This window comes from Ammospiza caudacuta, chromosome 5 (assembly GCF_027887145.1).
Source record: "Ammospiza caudacuta isolate bAmmCau1 chromosome 5, bAmmCau1.pri, whole genome shotgun sequence".
Lineage (NCBI taxonomy): Eukaryota > Metazoa > Chordata > Aves > Passeriformes > Passerellidae > Ammospiza > Ammospiza caudacuta.
In genome coordinates, this window is record NC_080597.1 from 30963611 (window position 1) to 30978867 (window position 15257).

Sequence of the window (15257 nt, forward strand, 5' to 3'; positions counted from 1 at the left end):
AGGATTATTCATTTCAACAGCAACTTAGTTTTCAATTATGTTAAAATAGGTGTGAAATAGTATATCAAATGTTTTTTCAGGGGTGGAGCTACAGGAGATGAAACGTGAATGAAAAAATAAATATCATGGAAAAGTTATTTCAACCTGTCACAGACATGAAAAGAGAAAACATCATTTTAAAGATGCCTGAATGTGCAGTTCTGGTCTGTTACAATTTGTACATACTGCACGTTAACAGGAAGGTGAGCTTTGACACTGAAGGAAACTGTGCTTCAGCCCTTCCCTTTGTTTTAGCAAGCGTGTGCTTGAATTGGAGCCCATCTGCCTTGGCAAGGGCTTGCAGTTGATGGAGAGTTCTTTTCTCACATTCCCAAATAGAATAGGGCACTTTTTTTTCATGTGACTGCATCTGTGTTAGAACTTGTGTCTGCAGATATGTCCTTGTTGGGAGAGTGAGTTTTGGTAAAAGTGAAATAACAAAGAAAAGGAAAAAAAGGGGTCCAGAATGAGCCTAAGGTGATGACATGGTTTTGGATGATCCCCTTCCTTTCCCAGTTTTCTTCCTTCAATATACTCAGCTGAAATATACTTCAATATACTCATTGTCAGAAATTCCTGCAATGCTCACTCTGTGGGCAAGGACCTGATTGATGAAGGTGCAGAAGAAACAACTCATTTTTCTTAGACTATTCCCTCCCAGACATTCATGTCCCCTGAAAGATCTGCACTTCACCAAGATCAGATATTGGTCTTGGCCAAGGATGGTTTCTCACAGGAATCATCCCTGGGCTCCTCCACTTTCAAAGAGAGTGTTTCCCCATAATCCACCCCTATAATAAGGTGCATACCAAGAAAGGATGGATTTCACATGAGGAGCTACAGATGTCAATATGATTTTAGAGAAGAGACATATATTATAAAAAGAAACATTATTTCCTAGGAAGGGGCTGTACCACAGCATTTTACTATTTGCTATCTGCTGACACTCACAAACATTCCTCTGGTGAGACTGCTGGTTTTCTCTCCCACTGATAATTAGAAAGACCAGCTCCAGCAAAGGTGAGCAGGTGGGAATGAGAGCTGGATGGGAGAAAAGTGTCTTCTCTCAGCACCTGCCAAGGACTGAAAGGCTTCTAGTGCCATTAGTGCACTTGCCCAGATGGAAGTACATCTGCTGGTCACTAGGTAGGTTCCAGGAGCCTGCATGGAGTGAACCTTAGCTTATCAGGGATCTCCAGATGTGTGGAGGAGGTCAGACCTTCACTGGGTGGCTCTGCAAGCTGGGGAGGCCTGGCCACGCTGCCTGCTGTGCCCTGCTGCCTCTCTGCTGGTGACCTTGGGCTTGATGGTGGAAGGGGCACAGCAGGTGTTTCACAATGACCCTGGCCAAAAATGGTACCTCTGCTCCACCCTTTCCCATCCAGCCACATCCTCTTGAAAAGCCTGAGGGCACTCTCTGGGAGCAGGTGACCAGAAAAGGGAAGGAAGGATGTTTTATTGCCTCAGCTCTCTTCCTTTCAGGGGATTTTGGCAGAAAGGACTATTTTTTTTCTCCTAGTCTCTCCAGCAGATGGGATATACGACAGAAGTGTCTGATCTGAAGCTGTTTGCAGCTACTGTGATGTAACATTTGAACACAAATGTGTAAAATTTGAAGCTGGAGTTTCAAATAAACACTTCCTTTACTAACATTGTTTTGATGAAATAACTGAGGAAACTTGAGTAAATTTACACTTATATACCGTCTTTCTAACAGATTTCTGCCATGCTTGGTACTTTCAACCTTAACTACTGGACCCTGGAGCTACAAGCTGTCTTTTTTTCTTTTATTTTCTTTTTCAATTGAATCAAAGACAAATCTTAACTTTTTGCAGCAAGATATTAATTCAGAATCAGCAGAAACTAGAATAGGCCAAAACTAAAACAAAAAAAGCAAATTGGAACAAAAAGACTGTGTCAGCTTTTAGTAACTTGCCCAGCAGATCCAAATTAATTTTTTGAAAGCATTCCAGAATGTGACAGGCTGCTCTGGGCTCTGGTCACCGGTGTATGTGGGTTTGAAGAAAGCTGCCAAGAGCAGAGCAGAGTGGAGGGAACAGGAAAGCCTGTGGGATGAGAACACCTCTTGTTGGTTCCATTTAAGCAGAAAATTAGCCAAGCACACTGCCTGTGCCTGCTTTGTGAGCAAGCATTCATGGAACAAAAACTCTATCCTAAATTGCCTTGTCAAAACACTGTCAGCAGCATTTGCAGAGACTGAGTATTTATTTGGACGTAGAGAATGAATTCCTGCAATGCATTTAAAGAGAGCAGCTTATTTGCCACTTGCCAGCTTTAGTTCCATGTTCAGTGCAGGCTGTGTGGCACAAGGCTCTGGTGCACAGAGGAGCAGCTCCCCATGGTGCCTGTGAGCCTGGCACTGGCTGTGGCTCAGCTGGCACAGGAATTCAGCACAGCCACCCGCGGGCTCTGCTGGCACTAGTGCTGCAGAAATAAGGGGACATGCATCTCCAGGGCAAGTGTGGCTACCATCCCTCCAGGACTACAGAAAACAGAGAATTGTTAACATATTTCCAGAGCTGCAAAGAAACCTGTTATGTTGGTAAAAGGTAGAAACTAGGTAACCTGGTTTCTCGCGTCTCTTTTCAAATGGACTTCTTGATAGCTGAGTTCACAAGGCAGCATTTCTCTTGAAAGAAGGGAGTCTGGATTCTTCTCACCTACAAAATCTACTTATTTTTGTAAAACTTTCAAGAAGTCAGTGTCTTTGAAATCTTGGCTGCTTTGTCAAATTCTGGCTGGGAGTGCCTAGGAGCCTCAAAAGCTGCTGTGTTACATTGACTAACCCTCCCTTCTGGCACAACAGAAACAGGACAGAGACACAGAGGCCTAAAGAAGTCCAGGAAAAGTTAAAAGCTGTTACCTAGAGCTTCAGCTAGAGATGCATGTCACCTCATTTCAGCCCTCTTTAGAGGTTCACACGCAGTTTATTCACACTCTGAAGCTCCCTCTAGAGATAGGAGAAGGAAGAATCATCCCCAAAAGTTCCTCCAGTCCATCTCTTCCAGGCACCTGCTCTATAATACGTGACAAATTAGAGACAGCAATTCTTTATCCCTTTCCTGCCTCATTCGATGTCCCACAGGTTGGCTAGGTTTATGTTCCAGTTTCAAATATGCTGTCCCACAGACACTGCTCTGGGCCAGAGATGCTGTTGTGGAAGAAAGACAGTGTGTGGCAGTGGTGCATCTCTGCCTGTCCCCCTCATGGATTTTTCAGGTACATTTTGACCCTGCTGACACCAGCAAGAATTGGGAACACTTCTGAACGACAGAACACTTGCACAAGAGGGATGGGTCTCTCTAGATCCAAAGCGAAATGAGCATCTGGCTATGAGCATGCAGTGTGGCCTTCTGTACTCCCAAATATGTCATACAGGTACCACTTCTTGCATCCATACTTAACTCAGTATTCATCAGGGGATATATGGCTGTTGGGATGGCCTTTATGTCCATCATGAATCAGGTCTCTGTATTTGACAAACCTGCTTTGAAAAGTGTTTGTGGACTCTGCCTTTAAGGACAAATTGCATTCTTGATACCAAAATCAGATTTTGACTGATATCTCTTGTAAGGCTCCCCTCTAGGCTGGGTATTATTTTATATTTGCAGCACATCAGACATCTAGGGATTATTTTCAGAGCAGATGAGCACATTTTGTAGTGAGCTGGTATAGCTCTAGAAAAAAAATGTTTTCACACTTGAAGCAGCTCTGTGGACTTGGAGACCCGGAACTGGGCAGAAAGGGTGAATATGTTCTCTTCTCTTCCTGTCAGCCTTTCCTTGAACCTGGTTCAGTCAGGGAGCTGTATGGGATCTCAAAAAGCAAAAATGTTGCTGTACTTTGGGCCTCTTTACAGTGATGTCTGAAGATGAGTATCATCTTCCTTTAGCTTCAGCACACAGCAATCATTGCGCCTGGGACCCTTCCTTCTTCTGTAGGCAGGTCTTCCCACAGGCAGTGGTCATGAGGGAGCCTAGGAAACAGCAGCCTCCTTCCCTAAAATCTGCTTCTCGGGAGGAATCTTCTCCTCCATAGCACGGTGGATTGCAAGCAGGCACTGATAATCAGGCCGCCTACTTCTCAGCACTTTTTATATTTGGGGAAGCATATAGTGGCTGACGCATTTCCTGATGTAAACTCAAAAATCACATCAGTGTGGATGCTCTGATTATCAACATGGAGCTACAAACAATTCATTTCCTTGCTGTTCTGCAGCATTTTCAATGAACTTTGGAGGTTCCTGTTCTCCCCTGATATGTAGGGAAACAGAGGCAGGGAGGAAGCCAATGGTTTGCTCATTGCCTCCAGGGCAGAACAAGTGGTGAATGGAGGTGGCCTTAGTTTCAGATGAATGTTTGCTCCCTGAAGCTACCCTCTGACCTGGCACAGCTTTTATAATACTGATCAGGTCATGATTGTAAATTCCCTTGTTCTGGGCCTTTGATGGTTGAGACTTTCCCATGTTTAAGGATATATCATATCCATTCTTCTCTTTATATTTCTTGGAAAAGAAAAGGTTTCTGTAAGACAACAAGAATATTTCCCTTGTAAGGATGCTGGAAGAAAATGTCTTTTTTTTTAGATTATTAATATGGAAGTGATTGGACAGCTGTCATAGGAGTCTTTGTTTGAATAGATGTCAGCAAGAAGGAAAGAATATTGCTTCATGCTGGTAATTTAAAAAAAAAGTCTTAGAATCTGTTCATCAGTTCATCAAAACTGCCAGAAGAGTTAGTGGAAAAGGAACAAGAGACACAAGGATGTATTCAGGATCCCACAACTAAGCACTTTACATAACAGACCTTACATATGCTGAAAAATAAGGTGGTAAAGCAGCCCACCAGGAGCATTCCTCCTCCTCTAGCTCTTCTCTAAATTTGCCTGCTTGCCCAAATTAATGCATTTCTCCTGTCTTTACAGGTGCAGTGATATCAGCAGCTATTTTTGCTCTTGTCTCAGGGCAGCATTTCAGCTGCTGGACATCTGTGCCAAACTGCTCCTTTCCTTTGCTGGCTCTGCATCCCAGTGTCCTCTAGAAAAGTGCTGGGAACATCATCTTCGATCCTCCAGCAACACAGGGGCAGGAGAGGGACAACCTCTTCTCCCTTTAGGGTTCCCATCCACCTCTTCTGAGCCATTATGAGCTTGTTTTTGAGAGGTGGTAGCTCATCTTCCTGGCTTCTCTGCAGAAAGTGGAGGAGTTGCAGGTGATTGTTCTCTGCCTGACCAGGGTGGGCACCAAAGGGGAGCCAGTGAACACCAAGAGCTGCAGTCAGCCAGCAGTTTAAGACCAGCTGCCTCAGAGGAATTAAAAGTGCCTAAGGGATGTGAATGTCATGGTTCAGAGTGGGATGGGAAAAGATGTGAGTCCCCACCAGGAATTGGTAGGGAGATGTGTGCACTGCCACCCAAACCAAAACTGTGGGTCAGGATTTTCTCCAGACAGCAGCTGAAAGGTGGAACAAACTGCTCTTCCTGCTGTCCCCTTTGGGTTTTGTGACTGCTGCATGGGATGGAAATGCTATTATTTTAGAAGGACGTTTTGGAAACTGAAGCTGGCTGCTCTTGAGATGTTTCCTTGTGAGGGTGCTGAAATGAAGGTGCAAGGGTATTTCAGATGCAACTGATTGCTCTGGGCCCTACAAAAGGTGAGCCAAGCCATTCCCATATTTTTATGTGTTTGATGGCAGAAGAGTTGGGAATTACCAAAGTGAGGTTCAGGAACTGTTGTTCCTGGCCATCCTAAACCTAAACTTGGTGAGTACTTCCAGTGTCAATAAGTGCAAGTGGCAGTAGAGTTTTGTTATAACTGAAATCTGCTTCTGTCTCCACTAGGACTGAAATCAAGCATCTGCATGCAACTTGGCCAAAAGTGTTCCCTGTTGTCTGGATCTAGACAGCTGCTGAACCAGTAGCTCTGAGAGCCTTTTACAGTCCCTGCTTGCCCAAGGAGGGCACTGTCAGGGCACCACCAGCCCTGCCATCCCTGCCCAGCATTTCCTGGGGCTCCCCCAACCCTGTTCTGGTCCCAGGAGGCCATTCCAGCCCCCCTGGAGCCATCAGCCCCTGTCCCAACAACACAGAAATAGGGCCAGGCTCAAGCTCCCCACAGCCCTGCCTGGCCCTGGTCCTACTGCCCCGGGGAGCATCCAATGCCCGGAGCTGTGGCTGAGCCCAGAGCCCCTCTCCAGGCCTCATCCTGATCCCACCTGCACTTGAATTCTTGGCCTTGCCCGTGTGTGTGTGTATGGCAGGTAGCTCAGGTTTGTGGCAAATTAAAAGTTAAAATAAGCAGAAAAATTCACTACATTTTGAACAGGTTTTGGTTGTTTTTTTTTGTTTTTTTTTAATTCTTTTTTTTTTTTTCTTTATGAAATTAGATGAATCATCTCTGAACCTTTTTTCTGCTGACAGGAAATGTTGAGAATTAATACCGATAGCTGGGCCTCAGCAGGAGAAGGGCAGAAAACGTGAATCAGAATAAAATGGGAGGATCCAATCAGCTGTATTTTTGAGAATTGTGAATGACTCTCAGTTCTCCTATCTCTGAAACAGAGATGGGCTTCACATGTTTGGGAAAGCCAGGGCAATGTGAAATGCAGTGGAGTTAGGTGTTCATGTGGAAAAGTCATAAGGGAGGGGAGGAATAGGAGAAAGAGTTGAAGAATTGAAGAATTATCCTCAGTATGAGTACACTGGGCCTTTGTAAGGTCCTTTTCCTAGGGCTTTTAATGACATCTACAGTGGCCGCTTGGCTTTGTGTCCTAGAGCCAAATATCACAAAAGGGACATGCAATGATTGAAAAGAACATGCAATAAGTGGAAAGCTACCCCGATTTTGCAATTTTTTTAGTTGGCTAGCAGGCACTAAGTTTGGTTTGGATTACTATATATTTTTACAAGTTAATAGGCATTTGTTACTGGTTACAATAATCTATACATTCCATGCTGTCTGGGAAGGGGTCTAAGGGGCTTTCAGATCTGATCTCTTGCAGTCCAAGCTGGCTCACATTGATAGCACCTGCAAAAAATAAATAGTTCTGTAGGATTTTCTGGCAGATTCTTGCTGCTCTAGCAGAGATCTCTGTCCATACTGACGGTGCATGCAGAGACCAGACAGCCTGGAATGCCACTGAGACCCTGCTGTTCCTGATTTCACCTCTTCTAGGGTGAGGTAGCAAGGCTGGCTGTAGTTGTGATGGTAAATGCACGAGAGGGAGGGAGATTCTCTCCCAGTAAGGATCCTTCCTAGCTGTTCTTTTTCATGTCTGCATTGCAGGGCAATATGTGCTGCTACACCTATCTTAATTAAGTTTGACCATGACTGGAGCAATGATCTCTGGCACACAACTTCACGTTTTTGTGCTGCTAATCACACAAGAAACAGCAGGTTTTGGGGGAGGAGGGTGACCCACAGTATTTGTGTATTTACTACTCTATGAGGTCATGCTGTATTCCTATCTCCTTGTAGGGCTTGATTATTCTCTTATACTTCTGCATCCTTCCCCTAATAAAAATGACTTGACTGCTTGTATATAAAATGGTCATGAGATTATATAATCTTTGTACAAATAAGGAAAGAGAATATTGGAATAAAAACAGAAGAAGAAAATCAAGTAAGTAGGAGACCCTAAAATAATTACAAAATTTAGCCTCAAGTTGCTCTATTTAACATTTGATAGAGAATGGTGGAGACGAAAGTGGAGTGAGATGAGGACTACCACAATGCTGGCAGTGTTGCAGTGGCACATACTGAGAAGCTTTTCCTCTGGAGATGGTTGGTGTTGTGGTTGGCACCGCTATACAGGATTTAGGCATACAGCTGTGTGCCAGCTGTGTGTGTGAAGGAAAACAGTCTTGGGAATATTACATTACAGGCTGGAGGGAAGTGTGCTGTTGTGATGCATTATTGCTCTTGTAAAATAAGATTTGCAGAGAATGGGGGAGGTAGAAAGGCTTCTGTCCCAACACAGGTATTGGCATTGGTGATTGCGGAGTTGGTGAGTACAAAAACCTGCTCAGACACTGTACCACATTTAGTTTTTAAGGGACATCAAGGATTCTACCAGACCTAGATGGGACAGAGCAGACACACATTCATCCACCTGATTGCAGGAAACTTTAGGGGACATCAACAATTTCACTATTCAATTATTTATGCCCCCTACTACTGCATGGAGTAAATGTCATACAGTCAAGTTCTCTTGGCTTTATAAAATTTCCAGTGAACCTTACTCTATAAACCATCCCACTTCCAACATGGTTTGAAAGCCCAGAGCCAGATTTGCTGAATTTGTCATCTTATTGCACTCTCTGCCTCATCATAACATCATAATTCCTCACCTAGGGGACCTCGATGGCAAGGAAGAGTTAGAAAGAAAACATAAATGCAAGAAAAATGTGTTTATTTTCCTAAAGTCCTTTTCACCATAATTATGCAAGAAATTGTCAAAGTGCCTGTATGAGGTTTTTTTTAATCAGATTTTGTAAATTAATTGAAGATGAAGAGTCTTCCAAAATCTTCAAGATGTTCATTTTACTGTTCTTTAGTGGAATGAAATAGAGGAGTGAGATGGTATTTTTCCACTCAGAGTTTTCATTTTGCTGAAAAAGGGAAGTTGACCATAACTGCTCAGCATCATATCTAAACCATTCAAGTGCATTTTGGTTTACGTGAGGTATAAATAAATGCAGCAATCTGGCCCTGCTAAACTATTGATGGCCACTAAATTTCAGGTAAATGAATTAGGAACTCCTGACAGAGACACAAAACTATACCCAAAGTTGTAGCTGGTAAGAATGTATGCATGCTAATGGGGGAGTCACCACAACCTGCATGAAGAGCTTTGCTTCACTTTGTGCTGCAGCCAAAGCTTTTATGTACAGAAACTGCTGTGGCATGATCTGTAGCATAGAAAAAAGGCAGTGAGTAAAAACTGTTTGTTCTTTCTAGCTTCAGATCAAAATATGAATAGAATGGTGCTCTGACATCTCTTGCGGACTCAAGATCTGTCCATTTCTTTTTCCATGTAAATGAATCACATGCATGAATTTTACAGATTTAGCACTGTGTGCTCCATTTAGAGTGTGATCTGTTTCTGTGCACCAGAGACTTACATGAAGCTCTGTGATCCAAAGCAAACTTTTTAATCTTTGGTGTTGAGCCCCCAAATTATTCCACTGATATTTCAGAGCCTTTTGCTACGTTAACAGGAAAGTGTTTCAAAGAGGGGGATAAAGTATGTGCTGTCTCATACTTCATGCATAGAAGAGTGGAACGTCTGGAAACTTTGGGAGTAAAGGAAAAATATTATACCTGAGTGTTTCACAGTAGCCAGAAATTTAAACCCCAGTAGGAGAAGCAGCAGCACAGTTTTGTGCTACCTCACTCTCTTTGAAACCCTTTTGTTTTAAAGAATGAGACTCTAACTGTTTGCTTTCTTATCTAAGGTAAAAAGGACGCTCTGCAGATTAATACTGAGATTTTTCCCTCATGTTAAATTAAAGAAGAATGTCTAATTTACAAAGAAAAACAAAAGTTTCGCGCTCTCGAGATCCGTTTGCTGGATTCGGGATTTCTTGTCCCCATGTTGCTCAAGTCCAACTCTTTTCGCGACAAGACATCAACAGGCGAAAAACAGCCTCTCCCATAGTTTCACAGATGTAGAAAAAGGACGATTTCGTGACAGATGAAATAGAAAAAGCCATTCTATTTCCCCCGAGGAAGCGCTAGGCGGAGCGCGGAGCACCGGGCGGGGCGGGGCCAACCAGCGCCGGCCGCGCTGCAATAACCGGGGGGGCGCGGGGCCGGCCCTGCCCGGTGCTCCCGGTTACACCGCGATGGCCGAGACCGCCCCGGGACCGCCGCCAAGAAGCCGAAGAAGGCGGCGAGCGGCTCCAAGGCCCGCAAGCCCGCGGGGCCCAGCGTCACCGAGCTGATCACCAAGGCCGTGTCCGCCTCCAAGGAGCGCAAGGGGCTCTCGCTCGCCGCGCTCAAGAAGGCGCTGGCCGCCGGCGGCTACGATGTGGAGAAGAACAACAGCCGCATCAAGCTGGGGCTCAAGAGCCTCGTCAGCAAGGGCACCCTGGTGCAGACCAAGGGCACCGGCGCCTCCGGCTCCTTCCGCCTCAGCAAGAAACCCGGGGAAGTGAAGGAGAAAGCCCCCAAGAAGAGAGCAGCTGCGGCCAAGCCCAAGAAGCCGGGGGCCAAGAAGCCCGCCAGCGCCGCCAAGAAGGCGGTGACAGCAAAGAACGGCCCCAAGAAAGTTAAGCCTGCAGCCATGAAAGCAGCGAAGAGCCCCAAGAAGGAGACAAAGGCTGCCAAGCCCAAAAAAGCGGCGGCAGCAGCCAAGAGCCCGGCTAAGGCGAAAGCGGTGAAGCCCAAAGCAGCCAAGGCAAAAAAGCAGCACACAAGAAGAATTAAGCCCCACGTGGAAATATGCGTGCTTAGCATTTAAACACAACGGCTCCTCTAAGAGCCACCAACAATTGGGCTGGAATGCCGTGGCTGCCGCCGTTTTGGGGAGGGGTGTGGAGGAACAGCAGTCTGCGGGTGAATGTGCTGTTTGACTCCGAAACAGCTCGAGGGGCACTTGAATTGGTAGGGGGAGGGTATTAGCGCCTTGGTAGCTTTCAAAATGCCCATAAGGCGCAGGGATTGGTTGCAGAAGGGCTGGGCTGCTTCCTGGAACTGGTGTCAGCCCCGCCCCAGAGCGGGGCCGGTGCCGTGGCGCGGAGCCGCGTCCGGCTGTCACAGTTGAAACGTCAGAGATAACTGGATAATGCCCGCGGTTATTCAAAACTTCCCGCGGGCTTTCGCTCCGCAATGAAATTCAAGCTCTTCCTCTGAATTTGTGGGTGGCTCTTAAAAGAGCCTTTGGGTTTCTCTTGGTTTAAGTTCGCAGCTTTACTGCTCACTTGGCTTTCGCCTTGTGGCTGTCGGTCTTCTTGGGCAGCAGCACGGCCTGGATGTTGGGCAGCACGCCGCCCTGCGCGATCGTCACCTTGCCCAGCAGCTTGTTGAGCTCCTCGTCGTTGCGGATGGCGAGCTGCAGGTGGCGGGGGATGATGCGCGTCTTCTTGTTGTCGCGGGCCGCGTTGCCCGCCAGCTCCAGGATCTCGGCCGTCAGGTACTCCAGCACGGCCGCCAGGTACACCGGCGCGCCCGCGCCCACGCGCTCCGCGTAGTTGCCCTTGCGCAGCAGCCGGTGCACGCGGCCCACGGGGAACTGCAGCCCGGCCCGCGACGAGCGCGACTTGGCCTTGGCCCGCGCCTTGCCGCCCTGCTTCCCGCGACCCGACATCACTACAACTGAGCAAAAGAAGTCAGTAACTCACTGCAAAATTTACAAGTTCCGAGCTCGGCCTTATATACCTCTTTTGTGGACTTCGCGACTTCCGATTGGCTAAAACAGTGATGTGCCTAAATCAGCCAATAGGAACGCGGATCCAGATTTGACCAATGGCGACGAAGGGCGGAGCTACTATCACGAAAAACTTGCCTCAGCCAATAACAGCTTAGTGTACGGGAATCCCTAATTTGCATAATCGCTCTATAAAAGCGGTGCGCTCAGAGACGCGCGGTGTTCTCACTCCGAGAAATCGTCGGTGCCGCTGTGCCGAGAGGATTCGCTGCCATGCCCGAGCCGGCCAAGTCCGCCCCCGCGCCCAAGAAGGGCTCCAAGAAAGCCGTCACCAAGACACAGAAAAAAGGTGACAAGAAACGGCGCAAGAGCCGCAAGGAGAGCTACTCCATCTACGTGTACAAGGTGCTGAAGCAGGTGCACCCCGACACGGGCATCTCGTCCAAGGCCATGGGCATCATGAACTCCTTCGTCAACGACATCTTCGAGCGCATCGCGGGCGAGGCCTCGCGCCTGGCGCACTACAACAAGCGCTCCACCATCACCTCGCGGGAGATCCAGACGGCCGTGCGCCTGCTGCTGCCCGGCGAGCTGGCCAAGCACGCCGTGTCCGAGGGCACCAAGGCCGTCACCAAGTACACCAGCTCCAAGTAAATGCTTGGCTAAAATCTGCTTAACCCAAAGGCTCTTTTAAGAGCCACCTACCTTCTCAGTAAAGGAGCTGATCCTGTGGCGAGTTCCTACCCGCCCCGTTTTGGTTTTCTTTTTTTCTGGTGGCGGGCTGAGGGGAATGTGCATTTACGGTATTCAAGTATCTTAAAAAGAAGGCAGCATTTACAGTGTTTGAGGTAAACTTAGGCTATGTCCTACATCTGTTTCAACGGCTCAGGGAACTTCATAATTTTTAAAAGCCTTAGGAGTCCGTTTTGGTTTATGTACACTGTAGGGCAGACAGGTTAGAAAATTGAATACATGCTGTCGGTGGTCTGTCAAGTAAAACAGCCGAAGCATGTTCCTGACGGCTAGTACATGGTAATTTCTCGGCTGACCTACGTTAACGTAACATGGTGTGAACCGGGAGCACTGACAGCAGACGTGCTTTCAGACCACCCGGTGCTCTTGTGCCTTGTTCTTTTCATTCAGAAAATGGACTCTGAGGTGGATGCCCCCTCCCCTGCCCCGCAATGTGCATTATTCCAGGGGACCGGGGGAAGGAAAGTCGAACGCGTTTTCGCCCCGACCTGGGCAGTCCCCGCGCACGTATTCCCGAGCACAGGGTCCCCAGCGTGGCGCTTTCCCGGCTTTCGTTTGCCCCTCTCTGTCCCCGCCGTGTCCCCGCGCCCCGCACTCTCCGCCGCCGAGCGCGGACGGGGCTGCGGCGCGCGGGCAGAGCCGGGGTCGCGCCGCTGCCGCGCTCGGGCCGACCTGAGTGAGGACTGCGCGGAGCCTCCCCGCGGGCGGGCCCGGCCGCCTCTCGCCCCTCCCGCCCGCCGCTGATTGGTGCCGCTCGTAGCTCGAGCGCGGCCCGAGCGCGCGCTGCCCCGGGGCGCGCTCCCCGCACGGGACGCGGCGCTTCCAGCGGGCCGGGGCAGCGGCCGGGCCGGGAGAGCTCGGCGGGACCGAGCAAGGCGGCTGCCGCCTGCGCCTTCTGCCTTGCTGCCGCGAACCGAAGGGCGCTACTGGGCGGGAAGAAACCGCGAGCCCGCGGGGAAGGAGGCGGCTGCCGGCGGCAGCTTTAGCCAGCGGTCCTGAGACTCTGAACGTACGCGATCGGAGCGGTTTTGTTAAAAACAGGGCGAGCCCGAGGCTCGGGCGGCGAGCCCGCCCAGCCCCTCTCTCCGGCGGCGCCGCCAGAGCCCCAGCTGCGCTCCGCCAGCCGCTGCTGGAAGGGGGCGGGGGCGGGGCGGGGCCAGGGCGCGTTTCCCGCCCCGGGGGCGGGGCCTTCTCCCGGGCTCGCCACAAGCGCCCAATGGCTGCCGGCCGCTGCCGCGCGAGCGGCCAATGGGCGCGGGCAGCGGGGCTATAAATGGCGGCAGCTGTGAGCCGGGGCGCAACCAGTTTCGTGAGCAGAGAGGCGCGGGTGCGGGGCTCGCAGCGATGGCGCGCACGAAGCAGACGGCGCGGAAGTCGACGGGCGGCAAGGCGCCCCGCAAGCAGCTGGCCACCAAGGCTGCCCGCAAGAGCGCGCCGGCCACGGGCGGCGTCAAGAAGCCGCACCGCTACCGGCCCGGCACGGTGGCGCTGCGCGAGATCCGGCGCTACCAGAAGTCCACGGAGCTGCTGATCCGCAAGCTGCCCTTCCAGCGCCTGGTGCGCGAGATCGCGCAGGACTTCAAGACCGACCTGCGCTTCCAGAGCTCGGCCGTCATGGCGCTGCAGGAGGCCAGCGAGGCCTACCTGGTGGGGCTCTTCGAGGACACCAACCTGTGCGCCATCCACGCCAAGCGCGTCACCATCATGCCCAAGGACATCCAGCTGGCCCGCCGCATCCGCGGAGAGCGCGCCTGAGCTCCCTGCCGTAACCCTCGTAGACCCAAAGGCTCTTTTAAGAGCCACCACATGAACAATTAAAAGAGCTGTTGCACTGGTTTAAGCATCGTTTCAGGGGTGTGGGGCACAAGAAATTATGGTGTTCTATGTGTGATGTGGGCGACTGAGCTCTATTAAGAGTTGCTACGACATTTTATACTTATGTCATCGGTATAACACTTGCAGTGGGTGAGAGTCAGGAAGCATTTGCATTTATTAGGTCCCCTTTAGCATCAGTTACATGGATGTAAACTCCTTTTTTAGCATTAATGTACAAAGGGAAATTGGCCAAATTAATTGACTAATTTTTCTATTGTGAAACATTAACTTCAGTGAGGTACACACCCCGTATAACTATACCTCAGCAGTCTTCCTCATTCAATTTAATAAAGCGTTCACGTTCTGCAATAGTGCTACAGCTCTTTTAATTGTTCATGTGGTGGCTCTTAAAAGAGCCTTTGGGTCTACGAGGGTTACGGCAGGGAGCTCAGGCGCGCTCTCCGCGGATGCGGCGGGCCAGCTGGATGTCCTTGGGCATGATGGTGACGCGCTTGGCGTGGATGGCGCACAGGTTGGTGTCCTCGAAGAGCCCCACCAGGTAGGCCTCGCTGGCCTCCTGCAGCGCCATGACGGCCGAGCTCTGGAAGCGCAGGTCGGTCTTGAAGTCCTGCGCGATCTCGCGCACCAGGCGCTGGAAGGGCAGCTTGCGGATCAGCAGCTCCGTGGACTTCTGGTAGCGCCGGATCTCGCGCAGCGCCACCGTGCCGGGCCGGTAGCGGTGCGGCTTCTTGACGCCGCCCGTGGCCGGCGCGCTCTTGCGGGCAGCCTTGGTGGCCAGCTGCTTGCGGGGCGCCTTGCCGCCCGTCGACTTCCGCGCCGTCTGCTTCGTGCGCGCCATCGCTGCGAGCCCCGCACCCGCGCCTCTCTGCTCACGAAACTGGTTGCGCCCCGGCTCACAGCTGCCGCCATTTATAGCCCCGCTGCCCGCGCCCATTGGCCGCTCGCGCGGCAGCGGCCGGCAGCCATTGGGCGCTTGTGGCGAGCCCGGGAGAAGGCCCCGCCCCCGGGGCGGGAAACGCGCCCTGGCCCCGCCCCGCCCCCGCCCCCTTCCAGCAGCGGCTGGCGGAGCGCAGCTGGGGCTCTGGCGGCGCCGCCGGAGAGAGGGGCTGGGCGGGCTCGCCGCCCGAGCCTCGGGCTCGCCCTGTTTTTAACAAAACCGCTCCGATCGCGTACGTTCAGAGTCTCAGGACCGCTGGCTAAAGCTGCCGCCGGCAGCCGCCTCCTTCCCCGCGGGCTCGCGGT

At 50.4% G+C, this 15257-nt stretch overlaps 5 protein-coding genes across 5 annotated transcripts; 3 read left to right on the top strand and 2 right to left on the bottom strand.

The window, feature by feature from the left end:
• The first annotated feature begins 1376 nt into the window (after positions 1–1376).
• Positions 1377–10520, top strand: LOC131558289 (histone H1.10-like). The gene is made up of 2 exons (XM_058805935.1): positions 1377–1395; positions 9913–10520. Exons 1-2 carry the CDS (start codon positions 1377–1379, stop codon positions 10518–10520), a joined length of 627 nt encoding a protein of 208 aa, XP_058661918.1.
• Positions 10521–10976: 456 nt separating this feature from the next.
• Positions 10977–11366, bottom strand: LOC131557412 (histone H2A-IV). The gene has a single exon (XM_058804593.1). It carries the CDS (start codon positions 11364–11366, stop codon positions 10977–10979), a length of 390 nt encoding a protein of 129 aa, XP_058660576.1.
• Positions 11367–11696: 330 nt separating this feature from the next.
• Positions 11697–12099, top strand: LOC131557711 (histone H2B 5). The gene has a single exon (XM_058805122.1). It carries the CDS (start codon positions 11700–11702, stop codon positions 12078–12080), a length of 381 nt encoding a protein of 126 aa, XP_058661105.1. The 5' UTR covers positions 11697–11699; the 3' UTR covers positions 12081–12099.
• Positions 12100–13523: 1424 nt separating this feature from the next.
• Positions 13524–13934, top strand: LOC131557705 (histone H3). The gene has a single exon (XM_058805116.1). It carries the CDS (start codon positions 13524–13526, stop codon positions 13932–13934), a length of 411 nt encoding a protein of 136 aa, XP_058661099.1.
• A 361-nt stretch (positions 13935–14295) lies between these two features.
• On the bottom strand, positions 14296–14853 carry LOC131557703 (histone H3). The gene has a single exon (XM_058805113.1). It carries the CDS (start codon positions 14851–14853, stop codon positions 14443–14445), a length of 411 nt encoding a protein of 136 aa, XP_058661096.1. The 3' UTR covers positions 14296–14442.
• Between the last annotated feature and the right edge of the window lie 404 nt (positions 14854–15257).